Source organism: Tauraco erythrolophus, unplaced genomic scaffold, assembly GCF_009769465.1.
Source record: "Tauraco erythrolophus isolate bTauEry1 unplaced genomic scaffold, bTauEry1.pri scaffold_63_arrow_ctg1, whole genome shotgun sequence".
NCBI classification, from domain to species: domain Eukaryota; kingdom Metazoa; phylum Chordata; class Aves; order Musophagiformes; family Musophagidae; genus Tauraco; species Tauraco erythrolophus.
Window position 1 is genome coordinate 69002 of NW_028238631.1, and position 23414 is coordinate 92415.

General features: G+C 64.7%; 2 protein-coding genes across 3 annotated transcripts; one reads left to right on the forward strand and one right to left on the reverse strand.

Moving 5' to 3' along the window:
* The first annotated feature begins 279 nt into the window (after window positions 1–279).
* LOXL3 (lysyl oxidase like 3) lies at window positions 280–11569 on the forward strand. 2 transcript variants are annotated; one of them, XM_086630974.1, is made up of 16 exons: window positions 280–589; window positions 1159–1322; window positions 2589–2800; window positions 3339–3392; window positions 5973–6032; window positions 6291–6510; window positions 6804–6984; window positions 7295–7449; window positions 8254–8427; window positions 8561–8716; window positions 8964–9126; window positions 9475–9718; window positions 10211–10326; window positions 10490–10626; window positions 11126–11237; window positions 11496–11569. In XM_086630974.1, the coding sequence occupies exons 1-16, from the start codon at window positions 280–282 to the stop codon at window positions 11567–11569; spliced, it is 2532 nt and encodes an 843-aa protein (XP_086487100.1). The 2 variants fall into 2 exon arrangements, with proteins under 2 accessions (XP_086487100.1, XP_086487101.1); XM_086630975.1 differs by lacking the exon at window positions 3339–3392.
* A 2768-nt stretch (window positions 11570–14337) lies between these two features.
* HTRA2 (HtrA serine peptidase 2) lies at window positions 14338–23271 on the reverse strand. The gene is made up of 8 exons (XM_086630968.1): window positions 22922–23271; window positions 20992–21196; window positions 20727–20921; window positions 20421–20453; window positions 19876–19984; window positions 18966–19035; window positions 14795–14890; window positions 14338–14503 (listed from the first exon to the last, which is right to left on the reverse strand). Exons 1-8 carry the CDS (start codon window positions 23269–23271, stop codon window positions 14338–14340), a joined length of 1224 nt encoding a protein of 407 aa, XP_086487094.1.
* Between the last annotated feature and the right edge of the window lie 143 nt (window positions 23272–23414).

Genomic DNA, 23414 nt, shown 5'->3' on the forward strand with positions numbered 1-23414 from the left:
ACGTGAGGTGCCAGGGCAGCGCCAGGCAGAGCCCTGGTGATGGCAGCCCCAGGGTGTGGGGCCGGTGCAAGGGGCCATGCGCAGGAGGCACCAGGCAGGTGGCGGGCATGGACTGGCATTGGCTGGGGACGAGATGCACGGGCGGCTGGTGCTGAGCAAAGCTGCATGGGAGCGGGTGGTTTAACCGGCACAGGTCTGGATCGAGGGAGCTGACGTTTCAGCACAGCTCGCCTGTCCCACACACCCCGAACCTTTCTGCGCTCACAGAGCCAAGCTGCCATGGGGAGCTGCGGCGCACGGGCATGGCGGGAGCTGCTGGTGCTGCTGGGCAGCCTATGGCTGTGGGTGGGCAGCGCTCAGCCCACCCCCCCGGGCCCCACGCACAGCCCTGGACCCCAGCTGAGGTTCCGCCTGGCCGGCTACCCGCGCAAGCACAACGAGGGCCGCGTCGAGGTCTTCTACAACGATGAGTGGGGCACCATCTGCGACGACGACTTCACTCTGGCCAACGCGCACGTGCTGTGCCGGCACCTCGGCTTTGTGGCTGCCACTGGCTGGGCCCACAGCGCCAAGTACGGCAAAGGCATCGGTAAGGGAGGGGCGGTGGGCACAGCCCCCCGCGGTGCGTGAGCTGGAGCTGGCGCAGGCAGGTCTTGCGTTTGCTGAGTGCCTGGCAGTGTGTGCGCGTGTGCACGTGTGTGTGCACAGAGCGGGCTGGGAAGCTGTATTTGCACGTGAGCTGCTGTGCGTGTGTGCAGGGCGCAGGGTGGCCGTGGTCATGCGCTGCAGCTGCACACGCCCCCGGGTGCACCGGGGGCTGCGGGTCCAGGCTGGCATGGGCACACGGTGCAGAGGTGCAGCAGGCTGCGCTGCGGGCGGGTGCTGTGCAGAGCCTGGGGTGCACGTTATGTGGGGGCTGTATGTCTGGTGGGGCGGCCCCGTGGGGAGGTGGAAGTTCCCATCTGCTGATCCCCTGCTCAGGGCTTTGCTCTCGGCATCTCGCCAGCCGCAGCTTTGTGCCGTGGGACGGCTGCCCCCAGCCCGGCGTCCACGCTCCTGCCCTATGCCTGTGCGGTCCCCAGCCGTGCTCCATGGGCACCTTCCCTGCTCCCGGGGGATGCCATGAGCCCCCTCACCCCTGGCCCTGGTGTCTGGCAGGACGGATCTGGCTGGACAACGTGAATTGTGCCGGAGCGGAGAAGAGCATTGGGGACTGCAGACACCGGGGCTGGGGGAACAGCGACTGCAGCCACGAGGAAGACGCAGGTGTCATCTGCAAGGACGAGCGCATCCCGGGCTTCAAGGACTCCAACGTCATTGAGGTGAGGAAGCTGCCGGCCAGGATGGGCAGCCAGTGCTGGCCAGGATCCCACGGAGCCAGCTGCCAGGAGCCCTGCCAGGGGGCAGCCCTTCCATGGGGCAGCCCTGCCGGGGGGCAGCCCTTCCGTGGGGCAGCCCTGCCATGGGACAGCCCTGCCGGGGAGCAGCCCTGCCATGAGGCAGCCCTGCCAGGGGCAGCCCTGCCTGGCCGCAGTTCTCCCTGAACAGTCAGAGGCAGCTTGCCCACCGCACGCTGGCAGGCTCCAGGGGCAGGACCAGGGCACCCTGTCAGTGCCTTCCCTCAGCCCGATCACACACGCTGTCCCCGTCTCCCCATGGAGAGGGGAACATGCTGCTCCTCTGCCCTGGCTCCCTGGACCCGCAGTGGCCTCAAGTCGCGTGAGCACCTGTTTCCTTGGGGTGTGCCCAGCCCAGCCTGGCTCAGGCTCCGTAGGGAGCAGTTGGCACTGTGACGGGCCACCTCGTAGCAGACACATCCCTGCCCTGCGTGGGAGCATGGCGCTGCCACGGCCTTCCCCGAGCATCCCAAGCTGCCGCTTCCTCCGGCAGCTCTCCAGGCCAGGGAGTCTGTCTCACACCTCTGCAGCCTGTCTTCTTTTTTCTGCTGCCTGCTGGTCCTGGCTCTGCTCCTCCACGCCATGCTCCTCGCAGGCATGGCCTCTCTCTTTCTCTCTCTCTCTTCCAGGCTCTCGGTTTCTCAGACCAGCCCTCATGGCTGCCCTTGTCTTCCCGGCTGGGGCCTCTGTGGGGCCACAGTGGAGGATGAGGCTCTGCTCGGGATGTGCCTGAGTGCGGGGATGTGGCACAGTGCCGGGCATGGGATGGTGGGTCTCCTGCGAGGCGAGGGTAGCGGGGGCCGTGTCTGGCTGGCTGTGCCCAGCATGGCGGCAGCCCCTGCTGCCGGCCTGCCCGGGGTGCATGTGTGGGCGTGGGGCAGTCTGGGCACCCTCCTTCTGGGTGCAGGGTCCTGAGGTGATGGGATGGCAGCGCTGGCTCCCCTGGCTGTGCTCCCGGGGGAGGTGTCCAGGGGGCTGGGGGGCACTGGCTGCACAGGATGAGGTGAGGTCCTTGGCCACCCAGGGCCATTGGACGTGGGATGCAGGACCTGGCCATCCCTGTGCCCCACTTGGGGCTGGGGACCACGACTCCTGCGGGTGCCTGCATCCTTGGGGCGCCCCTGGGAGAGGGCTGGCAGGGAGCTGGGGCAGCGGGACGCAGTGCCAGCCTGGCCTGCCCTTGCCCTGCAGACCGAGCATGGCCATGTGGAGGAGGTTCGCCTGCGGCCGGTGGTGTCCGGGGCCCGGAGGCAGCTGCCGGTGACGGAGGGCATCGTGGAGGTGCGCTACAAGGATGGCTGGGCACAGATCTGCGACGAGGGCTGGGGCAGCCAGAACAGCCGTGTCGTCTGCGGCATGATGGGCTTCCCTGCGGAGAAGAAGGTCAACAGGAACTTCTACAAGTGAGTGAGGCCACAGGGAGCCCACGGGGCCAGGGTGCTGGAGCAGAGCTGGGGGCATGGGGCTGGGCCAGGGCGGGGAACAGTGCCAGGGACACGGGGCAGTGCTGGGAGGACAGCAGGGCACCGTGCTGTTGGGTGTTGGGGCTCTTCAGCATCCTCCCAGCCCTGCTGCTCACTGGTCCCAGCCCTGGCCGGCCGTAGGGGCACTTGCTAACCGAACCGGGGGGGGCCGTGGCATGGCTGGCAGGCTATGTTCACCCACCCGCCCATGCACTACTGCAGAGGCCACGCCAAGAGGGCAGCTTTTGTGCCCTGGCACTGGTGCACCTTCACATTCCCTCTGGCACGGAGCGTGGGGGTCCCCGTGCCGAGGGGAGATTTGTGGCAGAGCCAGGCAGGGACGCTCCAGGAGCACTATCCAGGGATGGGCTGAGTGAGGGGCCTGGGGGCACGGCCACGCTGCCCACGGCGTGGTGCTCAGCATGGTGCCCGGTGCTGCGTGCACCCCTAACTGGCAGCCGCGGTGTTGCTCCCGCAGGCGGGTGAAGCGCGTGGCCAGGACGAAGGGCCGGAGCCTGAAGCCCGGCAGCAGGTAAGGGGCCGGGGCGCCCCATCTGCTGCGCCTCGGGCAGAGCCGGGCTGTCCGGCCCTGCCAGTCTCTGCCGTCGCCACGGATCCTGGTCACACAGATCCAGACGGAACGGACCGAGGGCCCGGGCTGTGCTGGGCAGGCAGGACGGACCCCACCCCGGTGGGACTGCCTGTGCGTGCCGGGGTCCCCCGTGCCCCATGAGAGACTCTTTCTCCCAGGCTGGCCGTGCCCCGGGCAGAGCAGCCCCCGTGCCACACACCGGACGGGAGCCCTGGCTCGGGGTCGGGGCCACAGCACAGCCCCTCTGGGGGCAGGGTCCCTGGGGGGTGCGGAGGGTCCCGTGGCACCTGTGCTGTGGCCCCGTGGGGACTGGGGGCCTCGGAGCGGAGCTGTCTCTCCTGGCGGATGGGGAGGGAGGGCTGTGGACATGGGCTGCTTTCTGCAGAAAGCAGCGGTGGGGACGCTGGAAAGGCTGTGCACCCTCCATTCCCTGCGGGATGGGCTGGCGTGGGCATGGCACTACTCGCTTGGCAGGAATCGTGGTGCTGGGCGCCAGGGTGATGGACACGGGGTGGCAGGTCTTGTCCCGAGCGCTGCGTCTTCTCGGGATCTCTTGCAGCCTCTGCCCACTCACTCTGGCTGCCCCTTCCCTCCCTCCCTGAACCCTGCTGCTGGGTTTGGTGGTGGGTGCCACGAGCCGGAGCCCATCCGCTCTGGGCTGTGGCATGGCACCTCTCGCCTGAGCCCGCTGCCGCACAGAGGCGTTGCTCTGCCCCCAGCAAACGACTGTGCCCTGGTCCCACCACCTTCCCCGGTGCCAAAAGTGCCCCACGTTCTGGGCCCATCCTGAGTTCTTCATTGTGACACTTCCAGCTTCCTGTCCCCTGCAGGCATCCTTGGCAGCTCCTGCAGCCGCCCCTGTGCTGGTGATGGCAATCTGGACGGGGTCAGCCCTGGGGGTCTCCTCAGACCCCCACCCACAGGTCCTGCTCACTGTAGCATGGTTGTTTGTCCAGTTTGGTGCTGGCTGCCCTTTTCCAATGAGCGAGTGTTTCCCTGCAGCGCTGGGTGGAATGCTTTGCCAAGTCCATGAGGCTGCAGTCTCCTCCCTGCCCTCTCTGTGCCCGGAGCAGGAGCTGTCTCCCGACAGCCACACACGGGTTTGCCAGGTCTGGTCAATTTAGGGCTGCCTGGCTGCAGTCATGCGCAAGGTCACAGGCTAATCCAGGCTGGGAGGGACCTTGGGACATCCTGAGGCAGCTCCCCGCGTGGCGCAGGGCCAGCTATGGCTCAGCCCAGGACTCCATCCAGTTGGCTTTTGAAAACCTCCAGGGATGGAGATCCCACAGCCTCGTGGCCTCTGCTCCAGCACTGAGCGGCCCTCGTGGGGAAAATGTTTTCCTTACGCCGAGTCTGACCCTCGCACTGCCAATGGTGCCTGTTTTCCCTCGTGCTCTTCCCTCCCATGACCGGACGAGCTGGGCGCTGGCTCCCTGGCAGTCCCTTGCGGGTGCAGGTCAGCTGCTGCCAGAGCCCCGGGAAGCCGCCTCGGCTCCAGGCTGGATCACCCCGCACCCCATCTCTCTTCCAACCCCACTGTCTCGGCGCCCTCCCCACAGCCCGCGCTGCTCCGCTGGTGTCTGTCTGGTGCTGGGGACCCAGAACGGGGTGCAGGATTGGGATGTCATGAATCCATGAATTCGAGCGGGTGCTGGTGTACTCCATCCAGCCATTGGAATCCTGGTTCCCAGCAGCCCTATGCTGTGTCCTGGGGCTCGCCAGGCTGTGGGGCTGGCACACAGCTGCCACCCAACAGCAGGGTCCGTGGCTGGGCTTGACTTCGCTGTGTCCCCGGAGGGGTGTCAGTCCCCCGCCTTGCTTCAGGGCACTCTGCTCTTCACTCCTTGTGCTCCCTGAGGTTCTGCCTGCTTGGCGTCTTGTCCCCAAGGGAAGCAAAGCATTTGAGCGTGTTGGGACCATAGCTACGTCACATGTGTGCCGGGTCCCGGGCAGCCTCCTCCCCCCCGCACCACTCAGCTAGCGCCTGGGCAGCTCTCCTGGCTGGCAGCGGGTCCTGGCAGCCCTGCAGCACCGCTTGTCGTGCCCCATGGCACTGGGAGAGCACCTGCTGCCTGCGCCGCTTGCTTGGTGCCATGCTTGCTGGGCGTCCTGCTCCCCACGGGGCACGGTGCAGTGACGTTGGCTGGTGTCTGGATGAGGCTGTGGGCACACCTCACCTGTACCTGACAGATCAGATCACTGCTGGTGGTGGTTGATCTTCTGCCATGTGACAAGGCAGCGCAGGATGTTGCTGCATCCAGCACAGTTTCCTGGTGGGATGTGGGCAGGAAACTGCATCATTGCTGCGGAGGGCAGTTGTGTCGCATTGCCGGCAGCAGATGATGCTGTCGCACCTATGTGCGACACCAAGGGGACGTGCATGAGTCTCCCTGGGAGGCCAATGTGCCTGGTTCAGTCTCCAGTGACTGCTGGGGCAGCTGTGCCCACTGCGTCGCTGCAGCTGGTGGAGGTGGCAGCCCGAGGCCCCGGGCTCCTTGACGGTTGTTTTCTGTTTTCCAGGCTGGCCTCCAAATCTCAGCCTAAACAAAAGCGCAGGGAGGACTTAGGGTCCAAGAAGAGGTAAATGGCTCCAGTAGAGAGCCCGAGTGCCAGGAGCCCTGCTCAGAGCCGCTGGAGCTGTGCGTGTCCCCATGCTGCTGGGGATGTGGGGCAGGCAGCTGGCGAGGGGCAGGCGCCCCGCAGGCACCAGGGGTCTCTCTCTGGGGGACAGCGCAGGGGGCACGGCGAGCGGGCGCAGCTGCAGGCAGGGCAGCCGTCAACACCTCCGCTGCTGGCTGGTTGTGCCCGTTGAGTCTCAGGGCTCCTCTCTCCTTGCAGGCTCTTCACGGAGCGGCAGCAGCTCAACTACCGCCTGCACTCGGTGTCCTGCACGGGGACGGAGGTGCACCTCTCCATGTGCGCCTTCGAGTTCTACCGGGGCAACGCCTCGGCCACCTGTGGGGCCGGCATGCCCGCTGTCGTCAGCTGCGTGCCCGGGCCCCTCTTCGCCGCTGGCAATGCCCACAAGAAGAAGCAGCGCCAACAGCAGCAAGGCCAGGTGAGCCCCGCCGGGAGGAGGCCGAGTCCCACCGCAGCCAGCGGCCACAGGGCTCTGTCCCCTGCGCTGTGCCGGAGAGCGGCGGTGCCAGTCCCTGGTGACCAGCTCATGGAGCGGGAGGTGGGGACAGTGTCCTGTCCCCACGCGTCCCAGGAGTCATGGCCAGCAACCTCCTCTGTGCTGGGTTTGTTGCCCCGCACTGTGCCGTGCCGTGCCGTGCCGCACTGTGCCGCATGGCGGCATTCAGCACCGCGCCGAGTCCCAGCCCGTGCCCTGACCGCGCTCCCCCGCAGCCGCGGATCCGGCTGAAGGGCGGCGCGAAGGTCGGCGAGGGCCGCGTCGAGGTGCTCAAGAGCAGCGAGTGGGGCACGATCTGTGACGACCGCTGGAACCTGCTGTCAGCCAGCGTGGTGTGCCGCGAGCTGGGCTTCGGCAGCGCCAAGGAGGCCCTCACCGGGGCACGCATGGGCCAAGGTGAGGGTGCTGGGGCGCGGGGGCCAGGCATCGCCCTCCTGGGCTTGTGACGAGGCGCTTGTCTAGGTGCAAGGCTCTGCCGGACTGGGGGAGCCACGGCTGGGCTCGTCCCGTGGGCACCCGGCTGCCGGTCACGCACGGTGCCAGGCTCGCCCTGACCATCCCCAGGGGACCGCGGGCACTTGGCCGCGCTGCCCTGGGCAGCAGCCATGGGGACCGGGAATGCACCGAGGAGCGAGGGTAGCCACGAGGACAGGGTGGCCGTGGCCATCCCTGTGTCACGGGCCCTGTGCCCCGCTGTCTCTGGCAGGGATGGGGCCCATCCACATGAACGAGGTGCAGTGCCTGGGCACCGAGAAGTCCCTGTGGAGCTGCCCCTTCAAAAACATCACGCAGGAGGACTGCAAGCACACGGAGGATGCGGCCGTCCGCTGCAACATCCCCTACATGGGCTACGAGAACCTGGTGCGCACTGGGGGGGCCGCTGGCACGCGGGGTCGTGGCTCCTGGTGGGCCTGGCACGGGGGTCCCCAGAGCAGGGTGCTGAGGGAGGGCCCCTCGTCAATCCTCCTCTGTGCCCCGTCACACCCCGCACGCTTTCCCCGCTCTGGGGCACGGGCTGCCCCGGGGAGCTCGGGGATTGTGTGGGTGGGGGTCCCAACCACCCCTGTGAGGAGGGGGTGGAGGGGAGGCCGTGGAGGCTTGGGGTACCCTGTGTGCCCTGCTGCGTGGGGTGCTGCTGCTGCCAGCCTGTGCCAGCTCCCCAGCACAAGCACCAGAAAAAAAATCACTGTGGGCCAACCAAGAGAGATTTTTTTTTATTGATGATGAAATGAGCAAATGGAGCCGCCTGTTCCTGTTTGCCCTGGCCCGTCATTTCATCCACTTTGGGCTTTTTAATCATTTTTAACCTGTCATTTCTGAAACGAGAGCGCCATTTCAAAATGCACCATTCTCCCTGCTTTGGTGAGGCAGTTCCCAAACTCCCAAACAATTCCCTGGCCCCAGACCCACCTTGTTGGGCAAGTTCCGCGCTGATGAGAGCTGTGCCTGGCTCCGCTCAGCTCCTGCCTCCAACCTCCCTGCATGCCCCGAAGCCCCTGACCCAGGGCCCCCCGGGCACCGCGGCACGGCCCTGGCTGGGATGGGGATGGGGCAGCCGCAGCCGCTGTGGGACGGGGCTGGGCAGGAGCATGGCGCGGGACGCAGCCCCAGCAGCGGGAGCATCGCTTGCGGTGACGACGATGCTGCCACTGCCTCTCTCCGCAGATTCGGCTGAGCGGGGGCCGGAGCCGCTTCGAGGGGCGGGTCGAGGTGGCGGTGGGGGCTGGTGACGGGGACCAGCCCCGCTGGGGTCTGGTCTGCGGCGAAGGCTGGGGTACGCTGGAGGCGATGGTGGTCTGTCGCCAGCTGGGTCTGGGATTCGCTAACCACGGCTTACAAGTAGGTGCCAGCGCCAGCTTCGTCAGGGCAGCGAGCCGCCACCACCGCTCCGTGGGAACAGGGATGGGGCGGGACGGGGTGGGAGGTGGCGTGGTGCGGGATGGGTGCTCACGGCCCCAGGGCTTCCCCGCAGATCCGCCTGGCCGGCGGGAGGACGGCGTTTGAGGGCCGCGTGGAGGTGAAGCGAGGCAGTAAGTGGGGCGTGGTGTGCAGCGATGGCTGGACCACCAAGGAGGCGATGGTGGCCTGTCGCCAGCTCGGCCTGGGCTACTCGCTGCACGCGGTGACGGTAGGTGGTGGCAGGGAGGCCCTTGGTGACACCCTGGCAAGCACAGGCGCCGGTGATTCCCTGACTGCCATATCTGGGAACAAAGGGATGTGGCCACTATGTGCTGCGGGACAGGACCCTGTGGGCAGCCTGGGTACGGGGGCAGGGCTGTGCCGAGGCTCGGCGTTGGCTGCAGGGGAAGCACGCACAAGCCGAGGCACCCGTGGCAGCCGGCCCCGCTGCCCAGCCCATCTCGCCCCCTCCCCAGGAGACGTGGTACTGGGATGCCAGCAACGTGACGGAGATGGTGCTGAGCGGGGTGAAGTGCGCCGGCCACGAGCTGTCCCTGAGCCACTGCCAGCACCACGGCACCCGCCTGAACTGCCGGAACACGGGCACGCGCTTCGCCGCAGGCGTCATCTGCTCCGAGAGTGAGCGGCCGTGGGGTCTGCAGTGGTGGGATCTGCGGGCAACGGGGTCTGCGGGCAGTGGGGTCTGTGGACAGGGGGGTCTGCAGGCGGTGGGGCGTGTGGGCAGTGGGATCTGCGGGCAGCAGTGCTGTGGGGCTGTGAGCAATGGGGCTGCAGGCAATGGGGTCTGCAGACAGTGGGGCTGCAGGGTCAGCCCGTGCCCAGGCGCTGGGGAGAGCGCCCGTTTCCCCGGCCAGCCCAGCCCTGCCTGTGCTGGGCATTCGCCCCATCCCCGCCGCTTGCCCCGTCCCTGCTGCCCGCCGAGCCGCGGGGCGTCCGGCTGGCCCTGAGCAGCCGCCTGCTCCCCAGCCGCCTCCGACCTGCTGCTGCACGCCCCGCTGGTGCAGGAGACGGCGTACATCGAGGACCGGCCGCTGCACATGCTGTACTGTGCTGCCGAGGAGAACTGCCTCTCCAGCTCGGCCCGCCTGGCCAACTGGCCCTACGGGCACCGGCGCCTGCTCCGCTTCTCCTCCCAGATCCACAACAACGGCCGCGCCGACTTCCGCCCCAAGGCCGGCCGGCACTCCTGGGTCTGGCATGAGTGCCACCGGTGCGTGCATGGCACGGGCAGGGATGGGCACGCAGGCGGGGGAACCGCCCGGGCTGGGACAGCATCAGGGTGGGCAGAGGGCAATGGTGCTGCCAGGGTGGGCAGCGTGAGGGTGACCTGCTGAGGGCAGTGCTGGGTGAGTCACCTTGTGGTGCCCACTGCCCAACTCGCCTGCCTTGGCTTGGGGCTGTCCCTGAGTGGGCAGTGTTGGGGCTGGCAGCCGGGGCGGCTGCTGAGCACCCTCTGACCAGGCCATCTGGTGGGGGCAGCTCTGTGCCCTCCCGGGGCAGGAGCAAGCTATTCCCAGCCGTACGGCACCAGGGCTTCAGGGCAGGGCTGGGGGGACCATCCCCGACAGCGAGGGGCTGGGCGGGCAGCAGGGCACTGCCACAGGGCGAGGCGAGTCCCCGGGCTGCTCTGGGGTCTCCTGCGTGTCGCGCTCCTCCGCGCCGGGCACTGGTGCAGTCGGGCACTGCGGGCTCCCTCTCGCAGGCACTACCACAGCATGGATATCTTCACCCACTACGACATCCTGACCCCCAACGGCACCAAGGTGGCGGAGGGGCACAAGGCCAGCTTCTGCCTGGAGGACACCGAGTGCGGGGAAGGTGGGCACCCTCGGGCTCTACGGCACCGTCCCTGCCCGCATCCCGCCCGCAGGGCTGCCCATCCCTGGCCATTGCACTCACTGGGGCCGGGCTGGGGCTGCGACGCGGGGGCCACGCGGGTGGGCCACAGCGGGGACAAGCTGCGCTCGCTTCCTGCCTGCAGACGTGGCCAAGCGGTATGAGTGTGCCAACTTCGGGGAGCAGGGCATCACCGTGGGCTGCTGGGACCTGTACCGGCACGACATCGACTGCCAGTGGATCGACATCACCGATGTCAAGCCGGGCAACTACATCCTGCAGGTGCTGCGGCTGAGCCCCACCCGGACCCTCCTGCCACCCTCCCGTGTATGCCCCTGAGCTCTGCCCCCGCACCCCTGGCTCCCTGTGTGCCCCAGGCACCCGGCGCCCTCTGCCCTGCACTCAGAGTGGGCCGGAGCACGGCGGGGCCGGTGGGGAGCGTGCCGGTGTGGGACAGTGCCTGTCCTGCCTGGAGACGCGCAGGGCTCAGTGGAACTGCTCAGGGATGCTTCGGCCGAGCGTTCCCACGCTGAGCAACGGTGCTCACGGGCACAGGGTGCACAGTGACAGGGCTGCCCCACCACGGCGGCGGCCGCCAGCATCTTGGAGCCCTCCAGGACATCCCGCTGCAGCGGGGGAGACGAGTCGTGCTGGGGCCGGGGTGCTGGGGGCCACACTGCGGGCAGCAGCTGCACTGGGAGGGCCAAGTTGATGGTGGGAGGCTGCAGCGCTGCCAGGAGCAGGGCAGGGGGCTGCCACCCTCACTGCCAGTGCCCCACAGGTCGTCATCAACCCCAACTTCGAGGTGGCAGAGAGCGACTTCACCAACAACGCCATGAAATGCAACTGCAAGTACGACGGGCACCGCATCTGGGTGCACAGCTGCCACATCGGTAACAGCCCTGGGATGTGGTGGGGGAAAGAGAGGGCACAGCAGGGCAGAGAGTGCCCTGGCAGGGGTGCCCCAGGAGGAGGGGAACAAGGGGGCTGCAAGAAGCAGCGGGGTTGGGGGCAGGCTGCGGGGCTTGGGGCGGGCTGGCACGGAGAGGCAGGGTCGGAGGTCCTGGGGTTGGCTGCGGTGGGAGCAGAGGTGCTGAGGTGGCGGGTGATGCAGCACCGGAGCCCACAGCTTGTACCCTCTGCCCACCCAGGCGATGCCCTCAGCGAGGAGGCCAACAAGCGGTTTGAGCAGTACCCGGGTCAGCTGAACAACCAGATCTCGTAGGACCCCGGCCCCTGGCGAGACGGGCATCTCCCTCCCTCACCCCGTATGGGTGGGAGGAAGCTGCTGGGAGGCCAGTGGGGAGGGCTCACACCTGGCACCACTGCCACTGTGCCCTGCTGGGGACTGCCCAGGACGTGCCATCGCTGGCTGCCCTTCCCTTCCTCGGGGGGCTGTGCTGGAGGCACCACACACCTGCACCTCCCAGTCTGGGGCCACCACTCCAACCACTGGCCAGAAGACTCTGCGCCCACGTCCCCTGGGCTGCAGAACGTGGGTAGTCTGGGAAGTGCTGTACCCTTGACCCGTGCCATGGCCCGCCCCTCGGCTACCAATCCCTGCCGTCCCAGCTGCACCCCACCTCCTGTTCCCCCATCCTGCCCTGGTTCCGCTCGCCCCCACCGCCGTTCCTGAGGCCCTGCACTCCGCCAGACCCAGCAGGGCCCAGCACCCACCACCCGTGCTGGGACACCCCCCTGCACGGCCCGGCCGAGCCCCAGGGAGCCCCTTGGGACGGTGTGGCTGCCACTGCCCCGGCAGCGCCGCCTCCAGCTGCCCAGCGGGGGTTCCCACCCCCCCCTTAGTTGTAATTTTATTTTCTCTATAAAGTTGTCAGTCTATTTCCCCAACAGCTGCTGGCTCTTCTCTGGGGTGGGGCGAGCCTGGCAAGACCAGGAGGCAGAGTGTGGCAAGTGCGGTGGGGCTGCCTGGCACAGAGCGGGAGCTGCCCCTTGCACCCACCTCCAATGCCCACGTGAAACAAGGAACCCCCCTGCCCACGCTGCCCGGGCTGGGTGAGGACCTGCCCCACACCAGTTCCCCCTCACCTGCCCACACCACCCTTAGCCAGTGCTGGGCTGGAGAAAGGTGGTACCAGTCCTGCTGGGAGAAGCCCGTACGGGTGAGGAAGGAGTAGTAGCCCAGGCGTAGGTGCCCAGGGCAGGGGCAGCCCCGTGGCACTGCACTGGGGGGGCACAGGGCCAGCCGGGCACAGCGGGGATGTGGAATGCTGGTTCCCCCACACCAGACGTAGTGCAAACGTCACTGAGCAGAATTGCGCCGTGGGGCTGAGACCCACAGGACTGCAGCCTCGCAACGGAGATGGGCTGCCTTGACTGGCATGGAGGGAGCGGAGCCTGGCAGAGCTGGAGACACCCAGGGTAGAGGAGGAAGACATGACACAAGGGCACGGGGCGGGAGAGCCCAGCTCCAGCAGCTCTCGCTCCTCATCGGGTGCTCTGGTCCCATCTGCGGCAGAGCAGCACAGGCAGCCTCAGCCACCGCCGCCTTGCTGGGCACACACCGCGGGCACACACCGCTCGTCCCCGCGCTTGGGTGGGAGAGGGGCAGATGGTGGCTGGGCCGGGCAGGCGCTGGCTCCAGGCAGTGGAACGCACTGCGGTCAGCGCTGCTGGAGCAGCTATGCCAGAAACGCCGCCGCCGTCTCGGCTGTTTCCCCTGCGAGCAGCCGGCTGGGGCTTGCCGGGGGAGCAAATTCCTCCGGCGGGAGCGGGGCGGCCTGAAAGGAGGCCTGTTCTCCGGCGGGGGGGAGCGCGGGGGGAGCGGCAGCTCACGGCCGCCCTTTGCCGCAGCACCCCCAGGAACTGTGCTCCTTTCATCTCCTAAAAATAAGCGGCAGGGGCGAGGGCACGGGAGCCCCGTCACGAGCAGGGCCTGGCTCGACGCACACATTCCTCCCGCCGGAGCAGGGCCGGATGCAGCCCCCGGAGGCAGCCCTGGCCGTGGAGCCGCCTGCCTCCCGCCGCCTCCGCGGGGGCCAGCGCGGAGCAGGGGCTCTTCCAGGAAGGCGAGGAACAGCCAGAGCTGCTCCTTCCCAGAAGGGCCATCCGGGCTCTCGGCCACCAGCGGCAGCGCGCAGGGAGGGCGCAGCTGTCCGGGGCCGGGCTGCAGGCGTGGGAGAGCAGGGCTGCGGCTCGGACAGACATCGGGCTGGGGAGGGACGGGCAGCGCCAACGAGGCATGCGCAGCCCCAGCCCCAGCACCGGCGCAGGCTCCCACCCTCGGCCTTCCTGAACGCCAGGGTCAGCAAGACACTGCCCTGTCCATCTCAGAGTCCGGCATCGGCACCCCTTTCACCACGGCCCAGAAAGGCGCCACGTGGGTGCAGACCTCAGAGCATTTGCACGGCTCCCAGCGGAGCAGTTTGATGAGACCAACATCTGCTGCGTCCCTCTGCCCTCACGGGCACAGCCACAGCGGCGAGTGCTGCCCAGGACCGGCTCTGCCGGCACAGCAGGGAGAGCCGCCCCGGCAGAGCCTGCTCCAGCGCAGCTCCAGGGCCGCTCTCACTCCCAGAGCAGATGCCGGACAGGTCACAGCTCAGCAGGTGCCCGTGTGCCACAGACGGAAGGGTCGGATCACAGCCTGTGTGGGTGCCGGGTGAGCAGCAGGACCCCCCTGCTCCGACACGGAGCAGATCCTGGAGGCACAGCCGTGCTCCTCCCCAGCTGGAAGGACTCGTGTGGGGACAGGCAGGAGGGGCAGGGTCCCACGCAGCCCAGCCGCTGCCGCGGGAAGGAGGCGACGCAGCACTGTGGGGTCCCTAGAAAAGTGCTTTATTTGCGTGTGGAGGGGAGCAGTGGCACCGTGAGTCCCCACGCACCGGGCCGGGCCCCTCTGCCCGGCCCCCTCCAGTCCCTCGCGCGCTCTCAGTCTCTCCCTGAGCAGCACACGGTCACGCTCGGTCCGTGTCCTCGGCTCCGGGCCAGCCCTGCCGGCCAGCGCCCGCGGCGGCGTGCGCGACAGCACCGCTACTCCGTGACCTCCGGGATGACGCTCACCAGCAAAGTGTCGTAGCCGCGCCGCACCAGCAAGGCCAGGCTCTGCTGCGTCCGTACTGCCTCGTACACGTCCTCCGCGCGGCGTGACGCCTGCCCGTTGATCTCCAGCACCACGTCACCCGCCTTCATCCCTGCCCTGGGGGGACAACAGCGACAGGAACACACAGCGGGAGAAGCAGACACTCAACAGAAGGAAGGGGAGTCAGGCACTACGGGAAACTTGGGCTGCTGCACCGAGTGCTCCTCCGGCCACACGGGCATCTTGGCCAACAGGATGCCAAGCCTGGGCACGGGTCACCGCTTGGTTTCTGATGGCTGCGTGGCCCCAGCCCTGCTGCTCTGGAGCAAAACACTCAGAGCTAAATGCATCTCAATCCTGCGTAGCTGCTCTCCCGTGCCACCCCCCAAGGCCCAGGGCAGCACTCACTGATGGGCCGGGGAGCCGATGATCACCCGGTGGATAAGCACTCCGTAGGAGACGTCGGGGAAGCTGGGGTCACGCAGCTTCAGCTCAGCCAGGATGCTGCAGAGCAAAAAATCATAGAATCATAGAATGGTTTGGGTTGGAAGGGACCTCAAAGATCATCCAGTTCCAACTCCCCTGCCATGGGCAGGGACACCCTCCACTACACCAGGTTGCCCAAAGCCTCATCCAACCTGGCCTTGAACACTGCCAGGGATGGGGCATCTACAACTTCTCTGGACAACCTGTGCCAGTGCCTCACCACCCTCTGAGTGAAAAATTTCTTCCTTATCTCTAATCTAAATCTCCCCTCTTTCAGGTTAAAGCCATTGCCCCTTGTCTTATCACTACACACCCTTGTAAAAAGCCCCTCTCCAGCTTTCCTGTAGCCCCTTTAGGTACTGGGAGGCTGCAATAAGATCACCCCGGAGCCTTCTCTTCTCCAGGCTGAACAGCCTCAACTCTCTCAGCCTGTCTCCAGAGCAGAGGTGCTCCAGCCCTCGGATCACCTTTGTGACCTCCTCTGGACCCGCTTCAGCAGCTATCTCTCTCACTTTCTTTTCCGATCTCTTGCTCTTCCAGGATTGTGGTTTTGGGACTTCACTGGTTTGGGATCTCTAGCCGAGATGGGACGGGCATTGGTCACCAGGTGGTGAGCACTTACCATGTGCATCACTTGTTTGTATATGTTATTATAATTTTATATATTATCATATACTATTATAATTTTTCTATTATTTTTATCATTATTACTTTTATTTTGTTTCAATTATTAAATTGGTCTTATCTTAACTCACAAGTCTCCTTCCCTTTTCCCCTTTAATTCTCTTCCCCACTCCCATGAGCGGCTGCCTGGTGTTTAGCTGCTGGCTGGGTTAAACCATGACAATAGTTTAACGAGCAAATAGTGAAAGAAAGAAAAAAAAAAAAAAAAGGGGGGGAAAAAAAAGGCAAGTGATGCAAAGGCACTCGCTGACCACCTCCCACCAGCAGACGGATACCCAGCCAATCCCCGAGCCTGGCTACCTTGGAAAAATTCTCCCTCATTTTATTGCAGGAGGCCTTGACACCGCGTCAGCGCTGTTCTGCAACAGCTGAACCATCCGGGTGTTACCAAGTTCTGGTCACGGACCTAACACGCAGCACCACGAGGGCTGCCATGAAGAAACGACTCCAGCCCGGCCAGACCCAGACCACAGGTCAGGCAGATGAGGGGTCCATCCCCACCACCCTGCTACCTCCAATGCCAGCTGCAGATGGGAGAGTTCCCCAGCTGCCTGTGGCCTCCAGCCTCCTCCTGGCTCTAGAAGCTCCTGAGCTGTAACGCTGCATCTTCGCATTTGAAAGCCAGTAAGATTTTTCTTCTTTCAAGTTTTCTAGTTGCTCTTTTGAACCCTACAACATCAACAAGTTCTATCACACACTGCACGAAGGACCAACACACGTTTTGGATGTCCCTCTAGTAACAGCCCTGACCCGCAACATGCTCCAGCAGCAGTTTCATGTAGAACCTGTTCCCAATATTCCGCGTCTCTTTCCTTTGCTGTTTTCGAAGCCCTTTGCTCCGTCCCCACATACTCAACGCTGTGAGATGACTGCTGAGGTCTGTGCTAGCCAGGGCCATCTCTCCCCGGCTTTTTCTGGCCAAGGTGAGGGTACCTACAAGCTGCACCATGACTGAACCTGAAGCCACTGGCACACCTCCGTCCCCTTTGGGCAGCAGAGCAAAGGGCTGGTGTCTTGGGAAGCTCCTGCCTGCCAGACAATCTGCGCAGCAGGACCAGGATGCTGAGGAGCTTGTGCCCAACATGGAGCCTCTCCTTCCTGTTCTAGGGCAAGTTTCTGGCCTTCCAAACCAGCATGTTCAGACAGTGTGATCACCCGATTCCAAGGTGAGCAATCACTTGTTGGGAGATCTTCCCAGCAGCCGGGCACAAACAAGACTTGCAGTCAGATGGTTTCCAAGGATCAGCTGCCAGACTGCTCACTGGCTGTTCTGAAGCTGGACCTGCTTCCTAGGAGCCACGTCCTAAGCAATTCACGCTTCCTCCCTGACACACTTTGCCCTGCACGCCTGCCCAGAGAAGCAGGGGGAGGTCGGACTCCCGCATCCCGCAGGTTTTGCGGAGCACCAGCACCATCTGCTGGGCACGGGGCATCTGCAGGGCACGCCAGCAACGCTGGCAGGGATCCCCTGCCACCCCACCGCCCCGAATCCCAGGAGGCACAGAGGGGTGGGCAGCCCACAACCCCAACCAAGGCACAGAGCCACAAGAGCTTCAGCAAGGGCAGAGCTCAGCCCTGAAAGGTGCCCCGCGTGGATGTTGAGCCCCAAGAGTCAGTTAAAGGTCTCTTGAAAGCCGGCCCAGGAGCCAGAGCAGGCATTCTGTCCTTGAGAAGAACTGCTCTCAGAGGTGAGAGCGCAGGTCCAGCACACTCCTACCCCACGCACTCGCTCCACCCAGGAGGCTGCTGGCGGGCGTTCAGGCATCGCTCCCGCAGCAATTCCCTCCCACAGCTCGTAGCCCTGAGCGAAGCTCTGTGCAGGCCTCACCAGGGCTGTCCAGCCCTCAGCAGGGGACAGCTGCCACTGCCTGCAGGGCACCTGTCTCAAGGAGCTTGGTTGGCTGCCAAGGCCACAGGCATGTCCTGGGGACCAGCTGAAGCAAGGGCAGCAGGTGGCCCTTCTGTCAGACCCAAGCAGGTTGTCGGTCCGCAGTCCTCTTTGCTGACCGGAGCGCTCCTTGAGAGGCAGAGGTAACAACAGCCTTCCCCAGCCACAGCCACGAGGGTGAAGAGTCTCAGGCACACAAGTCATAGATTTCTAGGTTGGAAAAGACCTTAGAGATCATCGAGTCCAACCATCCCCAATCCCCATTAAACCATATCCTCAAGTAGCTCATCCACCCTATTCTTAAACACATCCAGGGATGGGGACTCAACCACTTCCCTGGGCAGCCTATTCCAGTGGCTGACAACCCTTTCAGAGAAGAAATACTTCCTAACATCCAACCTGAATCTCCCCTGACTAAGCTTATGCCCATTTCCTCTTGTTCTATCACCCATCACTAATGTAAAGAGCCCTTCCCCCACCTCCCCACCATCTTTTCTCAAGTATTTATAGGCCGTAATCAGGTCTCCCCTCAGCCTCCTCTTCTCCAGGCTAAACAGCCCCAACTCCCTCAGCTGCTCCCCATAAGTTTTATTTTCCAGCCCCTTGACCAGTTTAGTTGCCCTTCTTTGGACTCGCTCCAGGAGCTCAATATCTCTCTTAAAGCGAGGGGCCCAAAACTGGGCACAATATTCCAGGTGCGGCCTCACCAGTGCCGAGTACAGGGGCAGGATCACTTCCCTGCTCCTGCTGGTCACACTATTCTTGATACATGCCAGTATCCCAATGGCCTTTTTGGCCACCTGGGCACACTGCTGGCTCATATCAAGCCGGTAGTCAACCAACACCCCCAGGTCCTTTCATCCTCTTCCCACTTGCCAGTGCTGTACTGGTCAGCACCATGACGACTTCTCTCCAGCACCCAGCAGCCTCCCACCACCCTCTCTGGGTGGCGGCCACGCAGTGTGTGCCAGCACAGCCTGCTCTCCTACCTGTCTGCCTCCTTCCCGCAGTCGATTCTACTGCGGGCAAACTTGCCACTTCTTATTCTGAAAGTCCCATGTTCTAGACCTGCTTCTGCACACAGCAGCTCACCTGGTAGACCCCTCCTCCCAGAGGATACAACTGTTTCACCACAACTTTCGGTCGGTACTTTGTGTATCTGTTAATTACACAATATTTCTGGTGGCTCCTCCTTCATGCTGTGCTGCAAAGGCTCTTTACTGAATTCCCCTCAGTGCCAATCACAGACTGATCTCGCACTCCGGGGGGTAGGTTCAGGCACTTTTTATCTGCTTGCAGATTCTGCCACAAGTGTAGAAACTTGCAAGCTTCTAATTTACCTCTGTCACAGCCTGGAGTCTAACCACAACACGAGCACAAAGAGATCTGAGAGTCAATGCTTAAGCTGTGAAGACAATCCTCCCAAAAACAGGCACCTGCAGTCAGTCTGGAAGACCCCGTCACACAGGCACCGTGCCCCGACAAGACTGGCCTGCTGGTCCCCGACCTCGGAACACGTACCTCGGTGTCAGGGTCAGCATCATCACCCCTATGTAACGGCGCTTTGTCTCTGTGTTGCCAAACCAAGAGCCTGTGGAAGGAAAGGACACGGAATGACGAGGCTGAACACAGCGCTGGGCTGAGCCAGCTGAGTCACAAAGCCCACACGCCTCAGGGCAGACATCCCACCCAGGGAGTCATTCTGATTCCCTACCAACAGCTTAGCCAAGTTCCATTTACCAGTTAGAGCTTTACAGCTATGGCAGACTTTACTTCCCTGGTCTGAGTTGTCATTTTTTGGACTGAGAATATCACTCCACAGTGTCAACACGTGGAGTGATATTCTCCAGACAGCAAGAGTCTGCACTAAATAAATTACCACAAACACAAAGGAACAAAACCAGGCAATGTTCTACTGGACTAAATTAACTACCTGTCCCTTACGAGGCAGATGAATCCTGCACCTGTGTTTCCATTAGCACACACAACGCTAAGCAGCCCCCAGTTTCCAGGTCATCCTTTCCCTTTCTGAACACCAACAAACAGCCCACTGATTTTCCCATATGTTGAGATCTAATGAAAAGTAGCAACGGCCGAAAAAAAAAAAAAAATCCTGACCTGCCCCTGGGGACTGACGTGCAAGCTACTGGAGACACTCTGAAAGCCTTTACCTGCAGCAGATGCACACCAGCATCCTCCCTGCAGTCCGTCAGGCCGCTAAGGGCAGGGAAGCAGCAGCACAGCTTTCCCATGCCGAGGCGAGTTTTGGGCCAGATGGGAGAACCTTCTTATCCCCAAAGACTCTTTCTCCCGCTCTGCTTGCCCTTCTCTCAAAAGAACCCAGAGCCCAGCTCTGCCAGAGATCCCCTCTTTCGTCCTCCTCCTCCTGGCCTCCTTCCCCCAGCACCCGAGCAGGAAGCACCCAACTCACTTTTGCGCTGCTCCTCCTTTTGCAGGAACTTCCGCAGTCGGTCTGAGGGGATGGCGAAAGAGATGCCTGACGTCACCTTCATAGTGTTCACCCCAATAACTTCGCCATCCTGCGGGGAAAAGGGCACCGTGCTACCCAACCTGCATCGTTGTGGAGAGGAGGGGAACTACTGTGCGTCCCCCGAGTCCCGGCAGTGTGCCCAACCCTTCCCAGCTTGCCGCTTCCGCCGAGGCCGGGCAGGGACCGGTCCCACGGGCTGCAGCCCCTCCCTCTGCCCTGCTGGCATCGGCCATGTGGCCTCGCCAGGGCAGGGCTGGGCGCTGCCATGCCAGAGTCCCATCGGCTCAGGCTCCCTGAAGCAGACGCTGCACAGGGCTCCCCGACCGGGCTGATCCCCTGCTCCTCCTCACAAGGAGCCTGGAGCACACACAGTCCCTCCCTCCCAGCCGCTGTGGCACCCGCAAGTGCTCCCACTGAGCGGCACCGAGCCTCGGCGGGCACAGACCGCAGGGCACACGGCACATCTCTGCCTTGGCAGAACTTACCAAGTTGACAAGGGGGCCCCCGGAGTTCCCAAACTGCAGCAGAGGAGAAAGCAGTGAACAGGCCATGAAAGCGACATCCTCGCACAGCAGGACCCGTGGCACGGAGGCAGAGTCCGGGGAACAGGGTCAGGCCAAGAAACGCAGCCAGCGCCTGGGTGACTGGCCAGAATCCCTTCGTCTCCCAGTGCTCTGTGTCTGACCTCCTCCGACCTCATGGCACCCACAGCCCTTCCCCAGCTCCCCCCTCCCCAAAGAGGGCAGCCAGGATGAGGTGCCAACCCGCTGTGCACCACAAGCTCCCCTTACATCAATAGCAGCATCAGTCTGGATGTACTCCATGTCAGAGGCGGTCAGGCCCAGCTCCCGGCTGCCCCGCTGGGCAGAGCTGACGATGCCGGAGGTGATGGTGTTCTGCAGGGCGAACGGGCTGCCCATGGCCACCACGAACTCTCCCTGCCGCACCTCGGAGGAGCGTCCAAGGGGCAGGGTGGGCAGCGGGTGCTGGAAGGGAGGAGGATGGTGAGCGGACGGGAGGGAATGAAGGGAGAGTTTCCACAAGCACCGTGCACACCTTAGGCTTGATCTTGATGGTAGCGATGTCTGCAACCTGGTCCACGTCCTGCACCACAGCGTCATACTGCTCACCACTGGCCAGCTTCACCCGCACGCGCCGCCGGTTTGCCACCACGTGTGCGTTGGTCACAATGAGCCCATCCGGAGACACCAGGAAACCCGAGCCGTTAGAGATTGGCACGTCACGGCCCGAAAAGGGATGCCTGCAAGGTGGGCACAGATCAGGGACTGGTGGCAGGGACTCCGAGGGGACCGAGAAGGGGGGGGGCAGGGGCCAGGAAGACTGGGTGGCCCAGACGGGTAGGCCTGGAAAGAAGTGGGGGATAGTGAGGATGTCCAGGGAACAGCACTATGAGGGAGACTCCTTCACTTTCCCATGAAAGATCTTAAGTCCATACAAACAGGCGTGCCACAGGGGAACAAGCAGGAAGAATCAGGAGTCCACGCACAACCGCCACGGCACGATCCTGCTGCTGGGACTGCAGAGGCACAGTGGGACGGTTACGCACGTGGAGAGCTGCAACGGATGGCGCAGGCTCTTCGGGAAAGAGAGGCAAGGAGCAGAGGTCATGATCTGCACAAAGTAGCCCGAACACGCAGAGCCTTGCCTCCACTTGGGAGGAGATGGTACATCCTCTTTGGACAGCCAGAGGAAGACTCAGGATTGCAGGCCCTGGTCGCTGCGGGGGATGCCCATCACCCTGACCTCTGCGGGAAGGCCTGGTGCTGAGTGAGGCAAGGCACCTGGTGCTGCAGACACAGAAAGGGCTGAGGTGCTCAGCACCTTTTTGCCTGGTTCCTTGGGCCTCCCAAGTCCCCGTGCCCAGAGGCAGTCTGTGGGAACGCAGCACGGCACAGAAGATCAAGGGAGAGATTGCCAAAGCCACCTGGACACGCACCAGCCGGGATACATACGAAGGGGACGGCTGATGTCCCCGTGAGTGCCCAAATGTCACGGTGGTAAAGAGGGGCTCCTGACGGCTGGAAAAAGGCAAACGTCACACCAGCTGCAAGATCATCACGAAAAAGCGTCCCGAAAACTGCAGGCCAGTCAGCTTTGCCCCCGTGTCTGGGAAACTCAGGGAGTAAACTTTCCAGCACACGAGAGGAGGACTGGGAGCAGCCACCACAGACCACCAGTGGCAAATCACGCTCGACCAAGGTGGCTGGCTCCTGCGAGCAGGTGAGCGGCGAGCAGCAAACCCTGCCCACCTGAAGAAGCTTTCGGCAAGGTCTCCCGTGGCACCCACCCTTCCAGCCACGCAGGCGATGTGCGGGCTGAGAACCGGATAAAGCGAATGGAAAACTGGCTGCAGCACCAAGGTGCAAGTCCAGCTGGTAGCCAGTGACTAACACGGTGCCGCAGGAACCGAAAAGGCCAACACCTCTGCTCGGGAACAGGAGGGTGGCACGCTGCAGCGGGCACTGAGCAAGCCTGCAGCGGGCACCGTACAGAGGGAGCGGTCAACAAGCCGAAGGGCAGAGCTGCCGTTCAGAGACGCCTTGCCAGGCGGGATGGCAAGGTCACCACGGGGTTCGAAGGTCAATGCCAAGTCGTGCTTCGGGCACAGAGCAATCCCACGCCGCGGGAGAGCACCGGGCTGCTGCCCGGGGCGCAGCTCCGCCGGAACGGCCCCGGAGGGCGAGGGCGGCGGCAGCAACACCTCCTCGGCGAAGGCGGCCCCGGGCCAGCGGCGTGCGCAGGCGGCAGGGCGAGGGGCCCGATCCGCCGCTCCCGGGTGCCGTGCCCGGGTCAGGCTGCCCGGGACACGAGAAGGCCGGGGCGGGGGCTGCGCTGAGCGGGGAGAGGGGCGCTGCGGCGGAGGGCGGCGACGGGGCCAAGGGGGAAACGGCCCCGCCGCGCAGGGGGGGGAGGCGGCTCCGCGGGGCTGCGGGCCGGGCCGGGGGCGGCCGCCCGCTGCCGGTACCTGCCCACGATCTCCACGTAGACCAGCGCGGGCGCCGTCTTCTCCACCACGTCGGCGATGAAGTTGAAGGCGGCGCGGGGCGAGGCGGAGGGCGGCGGCGGCGCGGGCACGGCGGCGCGCAGCGCGGGCAGCGCGGGCCGGCGGCCCTCGCCCTCCCGGGCCCACAGCAGCACCAGCGCCGCCGCCCCGGCGCCCAGCGCCGCCGCCAGCGCGCGGCCCCCGGCGGAAGGCGGAGGGGGAGGAGGCGGCGGAGGCGGCGAGGGGGCCGCGGCGGCACCGCACAGCGCCCGGCACCAGCGCGCGGCGCTCGGCCGCAGCGGGACGCGCGCCCACCGCGCCAGCGCCGCCATGCTGCTCCGGTGCCCGCCCGCCGGGAGGCGCGATCCGCCCGCGGGGCGCGCTGGGAGCTGCGGCCCCGCCCCGCCGGGAGGTGCGATCGGGCCGCGGGGCACGCTGGGATCGGTAGTCCCGGCGCGGAGGCCCGCCGGAAGCT